The sequence below is a fragment of the Zosterops lateralis genome (genome assembly GCF_965231275.1).
Source record: "Zosterops lateralis genome assembly, chromosome: 2".
Taxonomy (NCBI): domain Eukaryota; kingdom Metazoa; phylum Chordata; class Aves; order Passeriformes; family Zosteropidae; genus Zosterops; species Zosterops lateralis.
The window spans coordinates 91,803,604-91,817,570 of NC_139763.1; the positions used below are offsets into that span (position 1 = coordinate 91,803,604).

The window sequence follows — 13,967 nt, forward strand, 5'->3', positions numbered from 1 at the left end:
GTAAAATAACTTATGTCTCAGAATATGTAACACATATCACATCCAAGCACATCTTGATTGATTTCATTTGGAAAGCTGTGACTACTCTGTGGTTCTCAAATTAGAGGCATGGAAGAATAGTTCACAGATTGGTGTCTGAGTTCCCATCACCCTTATTTACTCTACCTTTTTCAACTTCTACAGTGAAGGAAACAAAATTTTCAGAGAGAGCAGTATAATTTTCCTCTGAATCTATGCTATGCACATAATAAGGTGGCATTATTACAGAGGATAAGATTTGTACACATGCTGTTCAGCCTTACTGATTTCATCACCTTGAGGGGGTTGTATTAAGAGAATTTCTTCCTTGATTTTGCCACTACGTTGATGCATAAATATTTGTGTGACATGCATGTGAAAAGCCCCTCAAACCCCAAACCTGTGGATGTAAAAGGAGAACTTCCTACTTGTCTGTGTCATTGACTAGAAGATCTGCTGGTGTCTTTGTCCCTGTTCTAAGAGAGAGTGTGACATGAACCAACACTGACTGGTCATTCATTCGCCTGCCTGAAGGGCTGGTGAGAGTTGGGGGTGTGCTGTGACATTTCTAGACTGTCACCCCATCTCCTTCAGGTTTTGACAATGCAAACCTGGCTTCTGTTACAATGAGTTTCTGTCTGTCCTGCTGAACATCCTCCAGTCAGCAGCTTTCCTCCATGGAGACTCCATGTCTTGCACATACTTCTCCTATGACTTCCGTGATGTCTTCTTACTGCCTTTCTGCCCAGTGTATTTCAAATTCAGTTTATCCAAGTTGGGTTAGTTTGCATAGGAAACAGTAATGAAAAACAAGAGTTGCTTTCAGATATATGGCTGATGATGGTACAAGTGACAATATTTTTAACTTTTGAGAAATGTCTTGGGGTGGTGTGCTGCTTTTTGCTGCACTGCTTTTTGACATGTGAAGGGGTCCATGTCAGGTGATGAGACCCCCTCAGGATTTTGTGTGGTGTTTGTCTTTGGACATTTCTGAAAAGTCATGGTTTGTTTCTTGATTAATGTCTAAAATCCTGAAAAACTAAAGCTAATCAAAGCATCAGCAAAACACCTCTGAGATAGAGTTCAACCTGTGACCCAACATTGCCATGTCAAGTAGACCATGGCACTAAAAGACATATTCAGTCTTTCCTTAAACCCCTCTAGGGACAGTGACTTCATTACCTCCCTCGGCAGTCCATTCCAGTATCTAATCACCCTTTCTGTAAAGAAATGCCTTCTAATATCCAGCCTAAACTTTCCTTGGTGCAGCTTAAGACAATGTCCTCTGGTCCTTTCACTTGTTGTCCATGAGAAGAGCTCAACCTCCACCTGAATTTTTGTAAATAGAACTTGATATCATGGTGACTGTCCATGGCTTGATCAGAAATAAGAGTGTAGAGAGGCCTTATTGGAGAAAACGTAGTGCTCTGCCCTACCATTGCTTTGATTTCACAGTGTGAAAGTAAAATAATCAGAAGATAGATGATCGCTTATTATTGACATGCTTGGCAAGCAGAAATTTGTGGTTTGGTTGAAAGTTTGCTAAGAAGCTGTTAACATCAGTTCTGCACTACTGAAGAAAACATCTGTGAACCAGTAATTCCATAGCACGTATGTGCTGCAATTGTGGCACTTATTTGTCTACACTTCAGTTCTATTGAAGCAGAAGAGTACTTCAGTAGAATTGCTGATAGCCTTTGTACCATCTGTGGTGGTAACTTTTCTTGACTAAGTCATAGTAGTGACGATGTATAGTGCTGGCAAACTGATGTTATTCCTCAAGGCAACTGAAGGAGTACCCTTCAGTGTAAAGGGTATTTCAGGAGATTACAGGTTGAAATTATGATATTCACCCTCACAGAAACAAACTTCTGACCAATTATTTAAGTATAGAAAGGGTGATATTTAATGATCATTCACACCTGTGTTGTGTTGGGGTTTTCTCATCTTCTGTTACCTATGTAGTCCACTACACACAGAAGTGAAGTGAAACAAAATGTACTGAGGCACTATGTTTTAGGAGAGTCTGGCAGAAAAATACTGTAACTCTACAGCAGTAATCACAAAAAACAGTGTTCACTGAAACTTGAAGAAAGTGTAATGTAAAATGTGAGCCAGAATGAGTAGGTACCACATTCTTCTGACAGTATTTGTTATCTATGCAGCATATATTTTGAAGGCAAGACTGAAAGAGAAGCTGAGTGCAATCTAGAGAAATGAGTTGCTTTTCAGTGCCCTTGTCTCCCTGATCTTCTGTTGTGAAGTTTTGTGAAAACTATTCAGAAAAGCCCTAGCAGAAGGTGAAGGTGGGAATACAGAGAATAGTTATAATAGAGAATACTGTGTTCAAGATCAAGCCATGAGAAATTGTCTAGGAATGGGATAACAATGTGCTTCCCTTGTAAAGCTGTATTCACTTACAGGTATTCCTCATGGTGGGAGTAGAGGGAGAAAGTGTTTACCTCAAATTTTTTCTCACCTTTTGAAAATGGAGAAAAAGTAGAAAATGAGGTCAAATTTTTTCCTTTCTGCCAGCTGTTGGGAGGGATCTGTCCCATCTATTGTGTATCCTTTAAAAATGACCAATAATCAAACTAAGCAGATTTAACTCTGCAAAGAAGACATGAAACATTCTGCTCTTATGCGCTTCCAGAATGCTGCTTAAATTCAACTTAGATCTGAAGGGATGATATAAAAGAAGCAACCACATGAGTGAGTTTAAGTTTCATAGCCTCAGTACAGTTGAGGACATGCAACTCTGCAGCATAAAAATTACCAGGAATGTTAAATCTTGGCACAACATGTAAAACGTGATGTTGTATCAAGTTTCCTTTAGGGTAGGATTCATTAAAAAAAATTTGACAGATGGCATCCACCTCTTCTATTTGCTGCCATAGAAAACCAGTATTTAAAGCTTTCATTGTAATACAGACTTATTTTAATGCGTGCTGGCTGTGGGTGAGGCAGAGCCGTGAGATCTGACAGTTGTAGAATAGCAGTGAGCTTGGTAGAAGCTTGCAGGTTGGGACCTGGGAGCTGCTCTTTGACTATCTGGGGTCCTGCTTTTCAGATAGCTTCATTGGAACTGTGTGTCTGAAGCTTAGAGACAGGGAAAATGGTGTATTTTAAACTCCCCAAAATGGGCTATGGTAAGAAAATACTTACTCACATATTTGGAAATACATCAGACTTTCATCCTTTATATTTGATTGATTCCACTGCAGGAAGAGGTCAGCTTAGAAACTTCACTGCTGGTTCTTATCAATTCAAATTGATTGAGTCACAGTCACACTTGAGGCATTTTTTAGAGCCAAGATAAACTTTTTAGTTTTCTCTTCAGTTGCTTACTCAGCTGTGATTATTCAGTTTATTTCCCAACACAGCAAGTGAATGCTACACCTTGCTATGAAGTTTTTTGCATTAGACTGGATAATGACTTCAAAATGCTATCACATTAAATTAGTTCTCCTTTCTCATGCAGTTCTTAATGACATCCCCTCTTTAGCTGTGTTCATGGTGATATATCAGTTGGCACATCTTGCCCTTCCTGCAGGCCGTATGCTCAACATCCCCAGTCCCTTGATACATCACTAGCATTTTTGGCTTTTGACGGATTTCGATGCACTTTCAATGTCTTCATGTAGTTTCATTTCAAGCAGTCTTGCAAGATCTTCTCCATATAGTTGCACATGGAGTTTTTCCAGACCTTTTTCAGATGAGTTTGCAAACTGCTCTGAAAAACTGTGCTCCTCTAGAACCACAGCATCATGTTCAATTGCATCAAAAGACAGTTCTTCTTTTAAATTTTTCCCTCTTGTTCTTATTTCTTTAAATATGGTCTTTCCACATGTTCTCAGTCTGTCTGGGAAAGAGAGAACTTTGACCACTTACCCCTGACAAAATGATATTTGATATAGGGGAATACTGTCTTGGAGCTCCTTCTGAAGAAATAGTTTAACCCAAGTATATTCTTCTTGAATACATACGCTGTTACAGGAGAGAATTCATGTGCTGTGCTTTTTCCAAATTTTGATCTTGAATGGTGACTCTTACTTCTTATTTTTAGTTCTTGCTTGCTATTCCAAATGTCAAGTTGTCCCATCACTAGGAATATCTCAAGTGGGTAACCCAATATACTTATTAAAATTCATGCCCCTACTGGCTTTCAGGTGACATCTCCTTCAGAAATGTGCTCAGTTTCTGAAACAGTCACAGTGGTGGTAGTGTGGATTTCATCAGTGATCCCATGAAGAAATTATGTACAAGTAAACACTGTGCCTCAGAGCAGTCATGCAGCCTTGTACCTGATGGATTCTTCCAGCAGCCCAGGAGGGTTGCAGTTGCCACTTCACTATTTAAAATCCACTGTGCAAGTGGGACCCTGCAGAATACAGTATGAAAGAAGGAGCACCTAGACCACAAAAGGGATTTTTCTTTGAGATGCAGTCAGGACAGACTCCTGCGTAAATCTCCAATCTTTGGTGCGCAGCTTGCAGTGCAGCACTGGTGGCTGCAGGACTGCCATGCTCCTTATGAAAGCTTGGGAGTTTGTTGACATTCCTGGCCCCAACAAGCTCTAGAGCATCTCAGAACCATCAAGGTAAAACTGGCTGGCATATGCTTTCCAAACTAAAACTGCTTCAAGTACAGTTCCTGCAGACAGCGGTCGCTCTTTACTCCTCTTTCAGGAAGTAAATCTCAGAAGGGTAATGGGTTTGTTTCTAAGATAATTATCTTCTCAAAGTTGGTTTGTACCCTCCCTCCTCTCAAAAGCAGAAAAAAAATTATCTGTTAGAAGAATGAAGCAGCAATAATTGTCTGAGCAGCCCTGGGACATGGGGAGGACAGCATCAGCCAATTTGCCTGGTGTTTTCTTTACCGGAAATATCTTTTCCGTATATTGCTATTTAGAGTATGAGATGAATCAACCAACTTGTGAAAACTGCAGGAAAGAAGTGGGGGTTAAGGGGTGGGAGTGGTGTTTGCATTGAGTTTTTTGGTTGCTACTGCACTGTGATTATTCCTTGCACCAAAACTGGCATTTTATGGTAATTCAAGAGGAATAATAAAATCATCTTCTCATAGTTCGCTGGGTAAGGGGGAGCAAGGGGGAAAAAATGTATGAAAAAGCAAGTTCAGTAGTATCAGGAATCCTATTCATATGTAACTTCTTGGGCTCTTGACAGTTTTACTGCGCCTAATGCTAAGTATAGACTGCAATTATAATATATGGCTCATGCTCAAATGTCAAGGTTCTATTTTGGGCTCAGTTTTTGAAATAAAATAAATCCAGTCAGAGTAGTTAATGGGCAGAGAGGAGCCTTCCCTTCCAGGAGAGTAAGCCATAGGAGAGTGTTTCATTAGATTGGATGTGGTCCTGTGCTGACGACCTGCCTGCGTCTGACATGGGCTTTCACATGGGTTCTGCCCTCAGCCCTAAGGGAAGTCTCCCGGCATTTTTTTCCCTGATGTCCCCCCACATCACAACTTGGCTGTTCCTGTGCCTCACTTAATTCATCACTTCCAGTGCTTGCAGGCAGGCAGTATAAAAAGTTGATGAGCAATTATATTCATGTCAGTGGTGACAATGGGTTTCTTCCTATTCCTGATGTATACCTCCTTTTGTGTTATAAATAGAAAAAGTACCTATATTTAGTTGGCTTTCATTGTTTGACAAGGAAGTGTTTTTGAAAGGAAGTGTATATAAAGTGGGTAAGTTTATTTTACTTTCTATCACAGACCTCTTGAAGTATCATCTCAAGCCATGTTAACTGCTTGAGATGCTATACTATGTGTTTTTTAAATAACTGTTGGCACACTTCTCACAACTTTATGAAGAAGTGCAGTCATGTTTGCAGAAGTATTAATTATGCCATCTGGTAAGCCATAAACATCAGACTTTTAGGAATACATTTCATCATAAACTTTCACAGTTTTCCCAGGTACCACTGCAGCCATGACTTTCTAGAGGTTTCTGATTTAAATTACCACATTCTCCCCTCTCTAGTTTAGCTATTACCAGCTGGAGCTTTTGAACCCTTGGTTCTAACCAAGGTCCCTATGCTTCTAACTGATTACATTTTGGCAAATGTTCAGTAGCAGCAATGGTTGTCATAAAGGGCCTTTATTCCACTGGGATTTGTTGAAACTCTTGCAGTTTCCTTTTCCTCTACTGTTGCAACAGTGTGGGTTTGGTCATAAATGAGTCAGCGCTGTTTTGCATAGTGAAGCAGGTGTGGGCAGCAGCTGTCTTGGTACTGAGGTGTAACTGAAGTGTCTTTTGGAGCTGAATAATCCATCTTCTCCTCCTATAAAAGTTGATTGTAAGAACATAAACTGAAAATCTTTATTCAACTTCAGGGCTTATTCCCTCCTTCTTGTTTAGTAAGGAGGACATTCCTGTGAGCCTTTCTTTATTGTAGCTTTTCTTTAACTGCAGGAGATACATACCATTACCCTACATTCGCAAACCCTGTTCATGGAATAAAAATATTTTGAGGAGCTTCATCCATTACAGATTTATGTCAAGGGAAAAACTTGACAGAATATACTGTGAAACCTGTTGTGTTGAATTTTTGTCCTAGGAGAATCAGAGTAGTGTCTGCTTCTCAGCAAGTGTTTTCTTTAGTAAATCTTAGTAGATAATGCTTCTTTATTTTTATTTAAGAGATGATGATGACAATGAAGAGCAAAACTAGTTGACCTGGCATCTTCACTTGCAGGAAGATGCTTTGTAGTCTCACATAGACCTCCCCTTTGTTCATTTGAAAGTTGAGTCTTCATTCTAATTACAGTTGATTCCATCAGACAACTACATTTTTATTATTACAGTACTTACTTTGTTTCTCTTTTTGTTTTTCAAGTGTTAAATAGAAAAAAAAATCAACTTTTTACTCTATAAAGTCAGTTTCCATAAGACTCCTCTGGAAGTAGAATAATATGTGCCAATCTGCATTGACCTGAATAATTCAGTATTGGATGGATCTTGTATCTCTTAAGAGCTCTCTAACTTTTACAAGATGGGTGGGGATGTTACCAGTGTGCAGAATTTGTGAACGGAAGGTTGAAAGAGGGAGCCGGCCTCTTTTATTTGGCACCCCATGACAGGACAAGAAGAATGGGCACAAATTAAAACACATGAAATTCAATCTGAACACAAACCAGTTTTTGCTGTGAGGGTGGTCAAACACTGGAACAGTTTGCCCAGAGAGGCTGTGGAGTCTCCATCCTTGGAGATAGTCAGAACCTGTCTGGACATGGTCTTGGGCAACTGGCTTTTGACAATGCTGCTTGCGCAGGGCATTTGGACCAGATGACCTCCAGAGATCCCTCCCAGTCTCAACCATTCTGTAAAAGCTCTCCAAGGAACATCTCCATCGTATTTTCAGAGTTGATACACCAAGAGCAGCTGTTTCATGTGCCAAAAATGAGCACAGTAATTCATACTTCTTTCTCAAAAGAAGAATTTTGACAAATTTTTGCAGCAGCTTAAGTGATTGCTGTTACCAAGGTTACTTGAAGGTATTGCTAATATACTGAAAATTTGGTCTGAATCGGTGAGGTACAATTTCAAGTCATGTAGCAAACAGAATTGTTATGTTAGGGGGTGAGGAGAGATCCACTACAGGACCTCTTCAAGATATGTCAGGTACTAGTTTTAAACAGTTTTGCAGTTTATCACTTTATTCATCCCACTGTTCTAATTTGTAACTTGAATTTGACACAGTCTTTAAAACTTCTGTTCTTCCTTCCAAACTACTTTTCAGTTTTTGGTTGAATTTTGGGGTATGTTGTTTTGTGGTTGGTTTTTTTTTCCCCCTTTAATCTGCTTTCAGTACAAATTGAAAGCACAATCTGGTTTTACAGTCTTGAGAGAATAGAGTAAATATAAATACACTGTGTAGCTACTAGTAGTCACTTTTCCTTTTGTACAGTCATTTCATGTGTCTAAGGCTGCTATGGAGCTGAAAGGTCAGACAATCCCTTCTTTCAGCTACCATGATCCCTCTTCAGTACCTTGTTTTCTAAGCATTCATGAAACCTAAAGTGCTATTGCTTAGATGCCTGTGCTTGAGCTTAGGAGTTGCCCTCTCCCATCATCTGGAGTTACAGCTGTGCTTTCAGTGAAATGTATGAATAGACATTGTCTGTGGGTTCTTCCATGAAATTGCCCTTGCTTATCTAAGCTGAGTTCTCTGATGCTATAGGTGGTCTTTAAATATACTTGCACTGTGTAGGCTCCTGTTCTGAGCAGCCTTGGCAACCGAGCCAGTTTGATATATTTGGGCTATATTAAAAATAAATCTACTCGCTGCTTCTTAGAAAAGCTATTGAAGGAATTTTTTGAGGAGAAAAAGGATAAAGAAGGTAAACATGTTTTTTAAAAAAGTATTGTTTATACTAGGGAGGCCTGAAAACTTAACTTTTAGAAAAGATGAGAGAGCAATAGAAGGTGCCCATCATTTTTCAGAAAGTTAACTTAAGTAATCAAAAAAACTTCCGAAGTTTTAAAAATTACTTTTATCATGAATTGATATGAAAGAATATTTAGAGGTGTGAAATCCCCTCATCTTTTAGAACTGGAAAGGTTTGAAAGTGATGGTCATCAAAGCTCTGAGAGCAGCACCATCCTGGCAGGGCTGACAGCTGAGTGGCTGACGCTCTGGGGGAGCCAGACAGAAAACCAACAGGGAAAGGGCACATTTTCTTTTCAGTTCTTTTTTCCTTTGAAGGTTGAGCAAAATATATGGAACCTGCAAACATTCTCTTTTTTTTACCCCCCATGAAAAAACAGTGTTTTCAGACAGGCACAAAATAAAATCTGCTGGCATCTGAGAGTAACCCTTGGCTTTTAGAATTAGGTGGGTTTTAAATCCTCATGAGTGATGTGATCTACAAAACATTATTGTTCTTTTTATACAATTTGTTGGTCAAATCTGTTATGCAAGAAGCAACTATCTGAACAAGTTGCAGAGTTTATTTCCTCTGCTTCTGCTCTTTATTTAAAAGGTTGCTTTGTGGGTAAGATTTTTTTGTGTTGTGCAACTCTTATTTTATATAGAAAAGATACTAAGTTTTGTTCATAATACCTGATGACAGTTTCTCTGTTCCACAAATTACTCAGACAGCAGTTACCATGCTCTTTTACCTCCTTACCTCACTTTCTGGAGTGCATTTTTATAATTTCCATTTTTCTAACAGAATGAAAATGTACACAGATATTAGAATTTGTAACCAGATATTTCTTTATCAAGTAGCAAGGTAGAATGCCAGCGTGGTGTGATCCCTTGTTGCCTGATGGTGACAGTGCAGTCTGATGAGATGAGGTGATAACATCACACTAAGCTGTGTGGAGGGATTTGTCATGGGGCCAAAATAGTGCCTCTACAGGTTTCCTATAGGTGAGGCTGAGGCCACCATAGAGGAGTGATTCCTGCCTTCTGCCGCCGTCTCCTCTCTCAGTAGAGCAAAAAGGTGCCCAGAACTGGGTGCAAGCAGAAAACAATGGGATTTCTTGAAGATACTTGGCAATTTTTATATATGGCTAGAAGACAATGGCTCTCTCACACTTGGTGCTAACTGAAAAGAAAGCACTAATGCCATATTGTCAGGCTTATTTCCTCAAGGGCTTTCTGAAATCCTTTCCAAATGTACCCACCCCTATGAAGAGATGTGCAATTGTTTGTTATTTCTCATACAGCTAATTTGCATCCATAAATAAGATTGTCCAGCTTCTGAGAATGAGAAATACAGCTTGGTGAAGGTAAACCAGAGGTGGTGTGCCTTTTAGGTGCTTCTAAGTTAGATTTGAGCTAAGTCACGTCCATATGGAAATACTGAGATGGGGAAGCACTGCCCAAACCCACACGGTTTTGTTTGTGGGGAGAGCAGGAGACACTCAGCAGTAACTGGCTGATCTTTTAAGCTTGTCAGAGGACTGCTGTTTGTGACTTGTAAAATACAGTCTGTGCTGTTTGTCTGATCCTTTATCAACCATATGCAGTGAACTGCAGTGTGTTTGGTAGTACTCTTTTATGTAAACCTAATTAAAGTGAACTCTCTACCCCTCCAAAATATCACTACATTTGAGAGACATGCTTTAATTTTGTGAAAAACTTTACAAAATAATTAAATTTTTGACACTGGACTTGGAGCATGAACTGAATTGCCAGCAGGAGACCACTGATGTTGGAGCAAGGGCCACAAAGGTGATTAAGGCACTGGAGCATCTGTCATATGAGGAGAGATTGTAAGAGCTGGCACTGTTCAGCCTGAAGCAGAGAAGGCTTGGCCAGGGCTGGGGGGTTATAAAAGCCTTGTGTGTATAAAAGCCTTGTGGTTTGAGGGAATGAAGAAACAACCAGGCTCTTCTTAGTGTTGCCTGCTTACTGGGCAAGTGGCAGCAGCACAGAGTACAACATATTTTTTACTCTGGACAGTGGTCAAAGACTGGAGAAAGGTGCCCAGAGAGGGGGCTTCCCTCTCCTGGGTGCAAAAGTTTTGTTGTTTTGCTCTCAACACTATATTAACTTACATAGATTGACTTCAGTTGTCTCAATATCTGATAGGTTATATGTCAGTCTTAATTCCATATGGAGCATATCTAAGCAATTTGCCTTTTTCTTTCTTTCCTGTATAGGTTCTGGGAACGCCTACAAGGGAGCAAATTAGAGAAATGAATCCAAACTATACTGAATTCAAATTTCCTCAGATTAAGGCACATCCATGGACTAAGGTGAGTCTATATGATCTGAATAATAAAGATGTGGGCTGAAAGTAAAAATTCAAGTTGTTCAGTTTGTTCAGTGATTTGGTGGCTTTCAGTCTAAACTGGGTGCCTTTAACTAAGCTGGGGACCTGCAGACTTTTGATGTAGCTGAGGAGAAGGAGGTACTGAAGCAGTACACTAATATCTGTTGGTCTGGGAGTTGCCTATAGGTGGGTTGTTTTTTGTTTTGGTTTGGTTTTTGATAATGGTGTGTGTGTTAGTAGCAGATTGCAGTATTCTACATACTGTCATGCTATCAGCTGATATGCACAAAAGTCACATAGAAATGAGAAAAGTGTTCCAGTATGTATGTGGCACTTTTGTAGTGCTGTTAAATAATGTGATGAGGGCTGACAGTCTCTTTCAGAAATGCTTCTCTCATAGATAATATTCTATTTGTACTTCTGTAGGTGTGCTTTTGAGTGGAGATGTTTGGGTTTTTTTTTCTTGGAGTTACTTCTTAAGATTCCTTATCTAGTTTTCATAGGGAGACACCAATGCAGTACATGCAGGCAGTATTGTGAGCTCCATCACCTAAGAGGAAACCGTTAGCAATGAAACAAATACCTTGCTGCACAATTAATTGGTCTTCCACATATCAGTAATGAATATTTGACTTGAGACAGAGTAACAATCATTTAGTCAGCCTCTTGGGTGTGAAATAAGTTAAATATCTCAAACAATTGAAGCCTGGATAGTTAATATTTCCTCTTCCTGCTTGAGAAATGTCTGTTATAGTCATAGTGTGTTTCCATCCTATATCAGCACTCAATCGTCCTTCTGCTAAGAAAGTAATACCTGTGTGTGGAAGGGTTGCATGCTTAGCTGAGCACATGTCCAGGGCAGACTGTTTTGGACCAAATACTCTATGGCAGCAGAAACACTGAATAAACTAATAGTGTTAATTGATAGCAGGCCATATACCTGACAGATACACGCCAGGGCAGTACTACACATCACTGTTTTTGTCATAGATACTCCAATGAGTTATGTATCTGTTCTCCACTAATCCATGGTTTGCATTTCCATATCAGAGTTACTTTCTATGTGTTGGTTAAGTGATGTATAATAGTATGGGAGGTTAGTAAATCCAGCAAGGCTTTTTAATACCTTACGTTGATAAGGGAAAAAATTAGAGCAGATGAAGTCCCTGGGAGTGATCTCTTCAGTTGTGAATTGTATCCTGGTAAAAGTTGCAAGAATTAGCCAAAAAACTTTGTAGCACCGACTACCAGGCTCACATCTGAATTCTTGCATTGAAGGCATTTGGCTTAGGGGAGGTTAAATTAATATACAGTGGAGTGGAAGTGCAGAGCTGTACTGCAGGACGTGGAGTTGAGTTGCATAGTTAGCTTAGATACTTATCTTAGCTTGAACAGTCTTACGTATCATCTATATGCACTTTTGATGGTCTCTTAGAACACAACTTTTAGCAAATGGAAGCTTCATGAAGAGACTGAAACTTCCTTCTGTTTATAAAGAATGTTTTTTTTGTAGAGAATCGGAGGTGAAATTACGAAGTGAGACTAACTTGGCAGAAGATAAAATTTGCATTCTCCATTAGGTCACAATTAGTTTTAGAGAGTTGTGCTTGCAGCATAACTTCTCATTCCCAAGTCATTCTGCACACAGCCTTGCTGATATCAGCTGAGTGTAGAATAGCATTTAAACCAGTTTATTACAGTTGGGTTACATGACACCTCATTTATGAGATCTTCTCATCTTCTTGGTGTATTACTTCTCAAGATCCTTTCCTTTCAACTTTTTGAGCATGTTGAGCCATGATAGAGTTAAGCAGTAGTATTACATAGAATTGGTTCTTCTTTACCCAGTTACAGTGATATACCATCTGATGACATATCAGTGGGCATGAGCAATCCTCTCAGAGGATCTTAGAATTGAATAGTGACAAAAACTTTCAGAGCTCTGGCTTGGAAAAACAGGAATGACTGAAGAAGTGAAAGTGACAATGTTGTAGGTTGATTGTGGCTTTTTGTTACAACTGTATGTAACTAAACTGCTACAGCTAGTTGCCAACAGGACTTGAACTTGCAGCTTCAGAATCATAAGTCTTTGCCATCTAAGCTGAAGAATTAACTGAAGATGACAACAGATAGAAGGTGGTTGTTTTTGTTGAGTAGTTATGACCAGAGGACTTGGCAGACAGAATTTTTTTTGTATGTGTGAAATAACTTCTAGGCAGCTACTTTCAGCATGTTTGAAAGAGAACTGCTGAGAATATAGTCACTCCCTGCTGTAAGCTCTTAGACACAAAAGCATTCTCCTTGTTTTGTGCTGTTTGATAGAACATGGGTATTTGTCAAAGTTGGGTTTGTAGGCCTTGCCTGGAGTTAGTTTTATGCAGTGAAGGTGCCTGTCTAGTGCGTGTTTCTATGCAGTCTGGAACTGGTTGTTTCCAGGCCAGTAATCTATACAAAAATAAGGTCTTGTTTTCAGGGAACTTCCTTGGTCTGCAAAAGTGTGCATAGATGGTAATCAAGAATTCTCTTTGGAAGCTGCAGTACCTATGGTTGCATCTGAAATTCTGTGGTGCTGACTTGCACTGGATGTATCTGGTTCTGGTCTGCTCTCTTAGGCATTTCTGGGAGGCAAGGATATGTTACTTGCCTACTCAATATTGCCGTGATGATGTGGAATCTGCTACACTTGCTGTTACCTACTGGTTAAGAAGAATGGTGGCTGTGCTATAGTGCAGTGTAATACATTCTGGGCTTTTTAAAGAGACAGAGAAATTGTTTAACTCTGGAAACAGACCAATCTAGGAAGGAATATTGTTCTTCAGATTCAATACATCTTGGGCTAAAATTAGAATTTTGAGCACAAGTTTTATGGATGTTTGAGGCCTTTCAGTAAAAAAGGATTGGTATCCTAATACAGTATTGATACGTACCTTCTTAAATTATGAAAAAAAGTCTAAATAATACTCTAAAAAGTATTTTTCTATGCTGCAGCAATAGTATGAGTTTGCAGTGCAAACTCTTCTCAGACTGATTTTTCTATCTGTTGATAATTTGAAATTGAAGTAAATTTGTAACTTAAGAGTTGGAGTCTCCCATTATAAAACTTACAGAGGCTTCTCTCTCATCTCCAACATAGTTTTGTGTTGGCCAAGCATGTGTGTGTTTTCATACCAGTTTACATGCATGAGGCACCTGATGCT

The 13,967-nt window shown here is 39.4% G+C and overlaps 1 protein-coding gene across 1 annotated transcript in view; it reads left to right on the forward strand.

The window, feature by feature from the left end:
• Positions 1-13,967, forward strand: part of GSK3B (glycogen synthase kinase 3 beta) — a 145,137-nt gene that overhangs the window by 106,730 nt on the left and 24,440 nt on the right. The window contains exon 8 of the mRNA XM_083855080.1: positions 10,658-10,753. Coding sequence (XP_083711206.1) covers positions 10,658-10,753 — 96 coding nt within the window. The remainder of the gene's footprint in view (positions 1-10,657; positions 10,754-13,967) is intronic.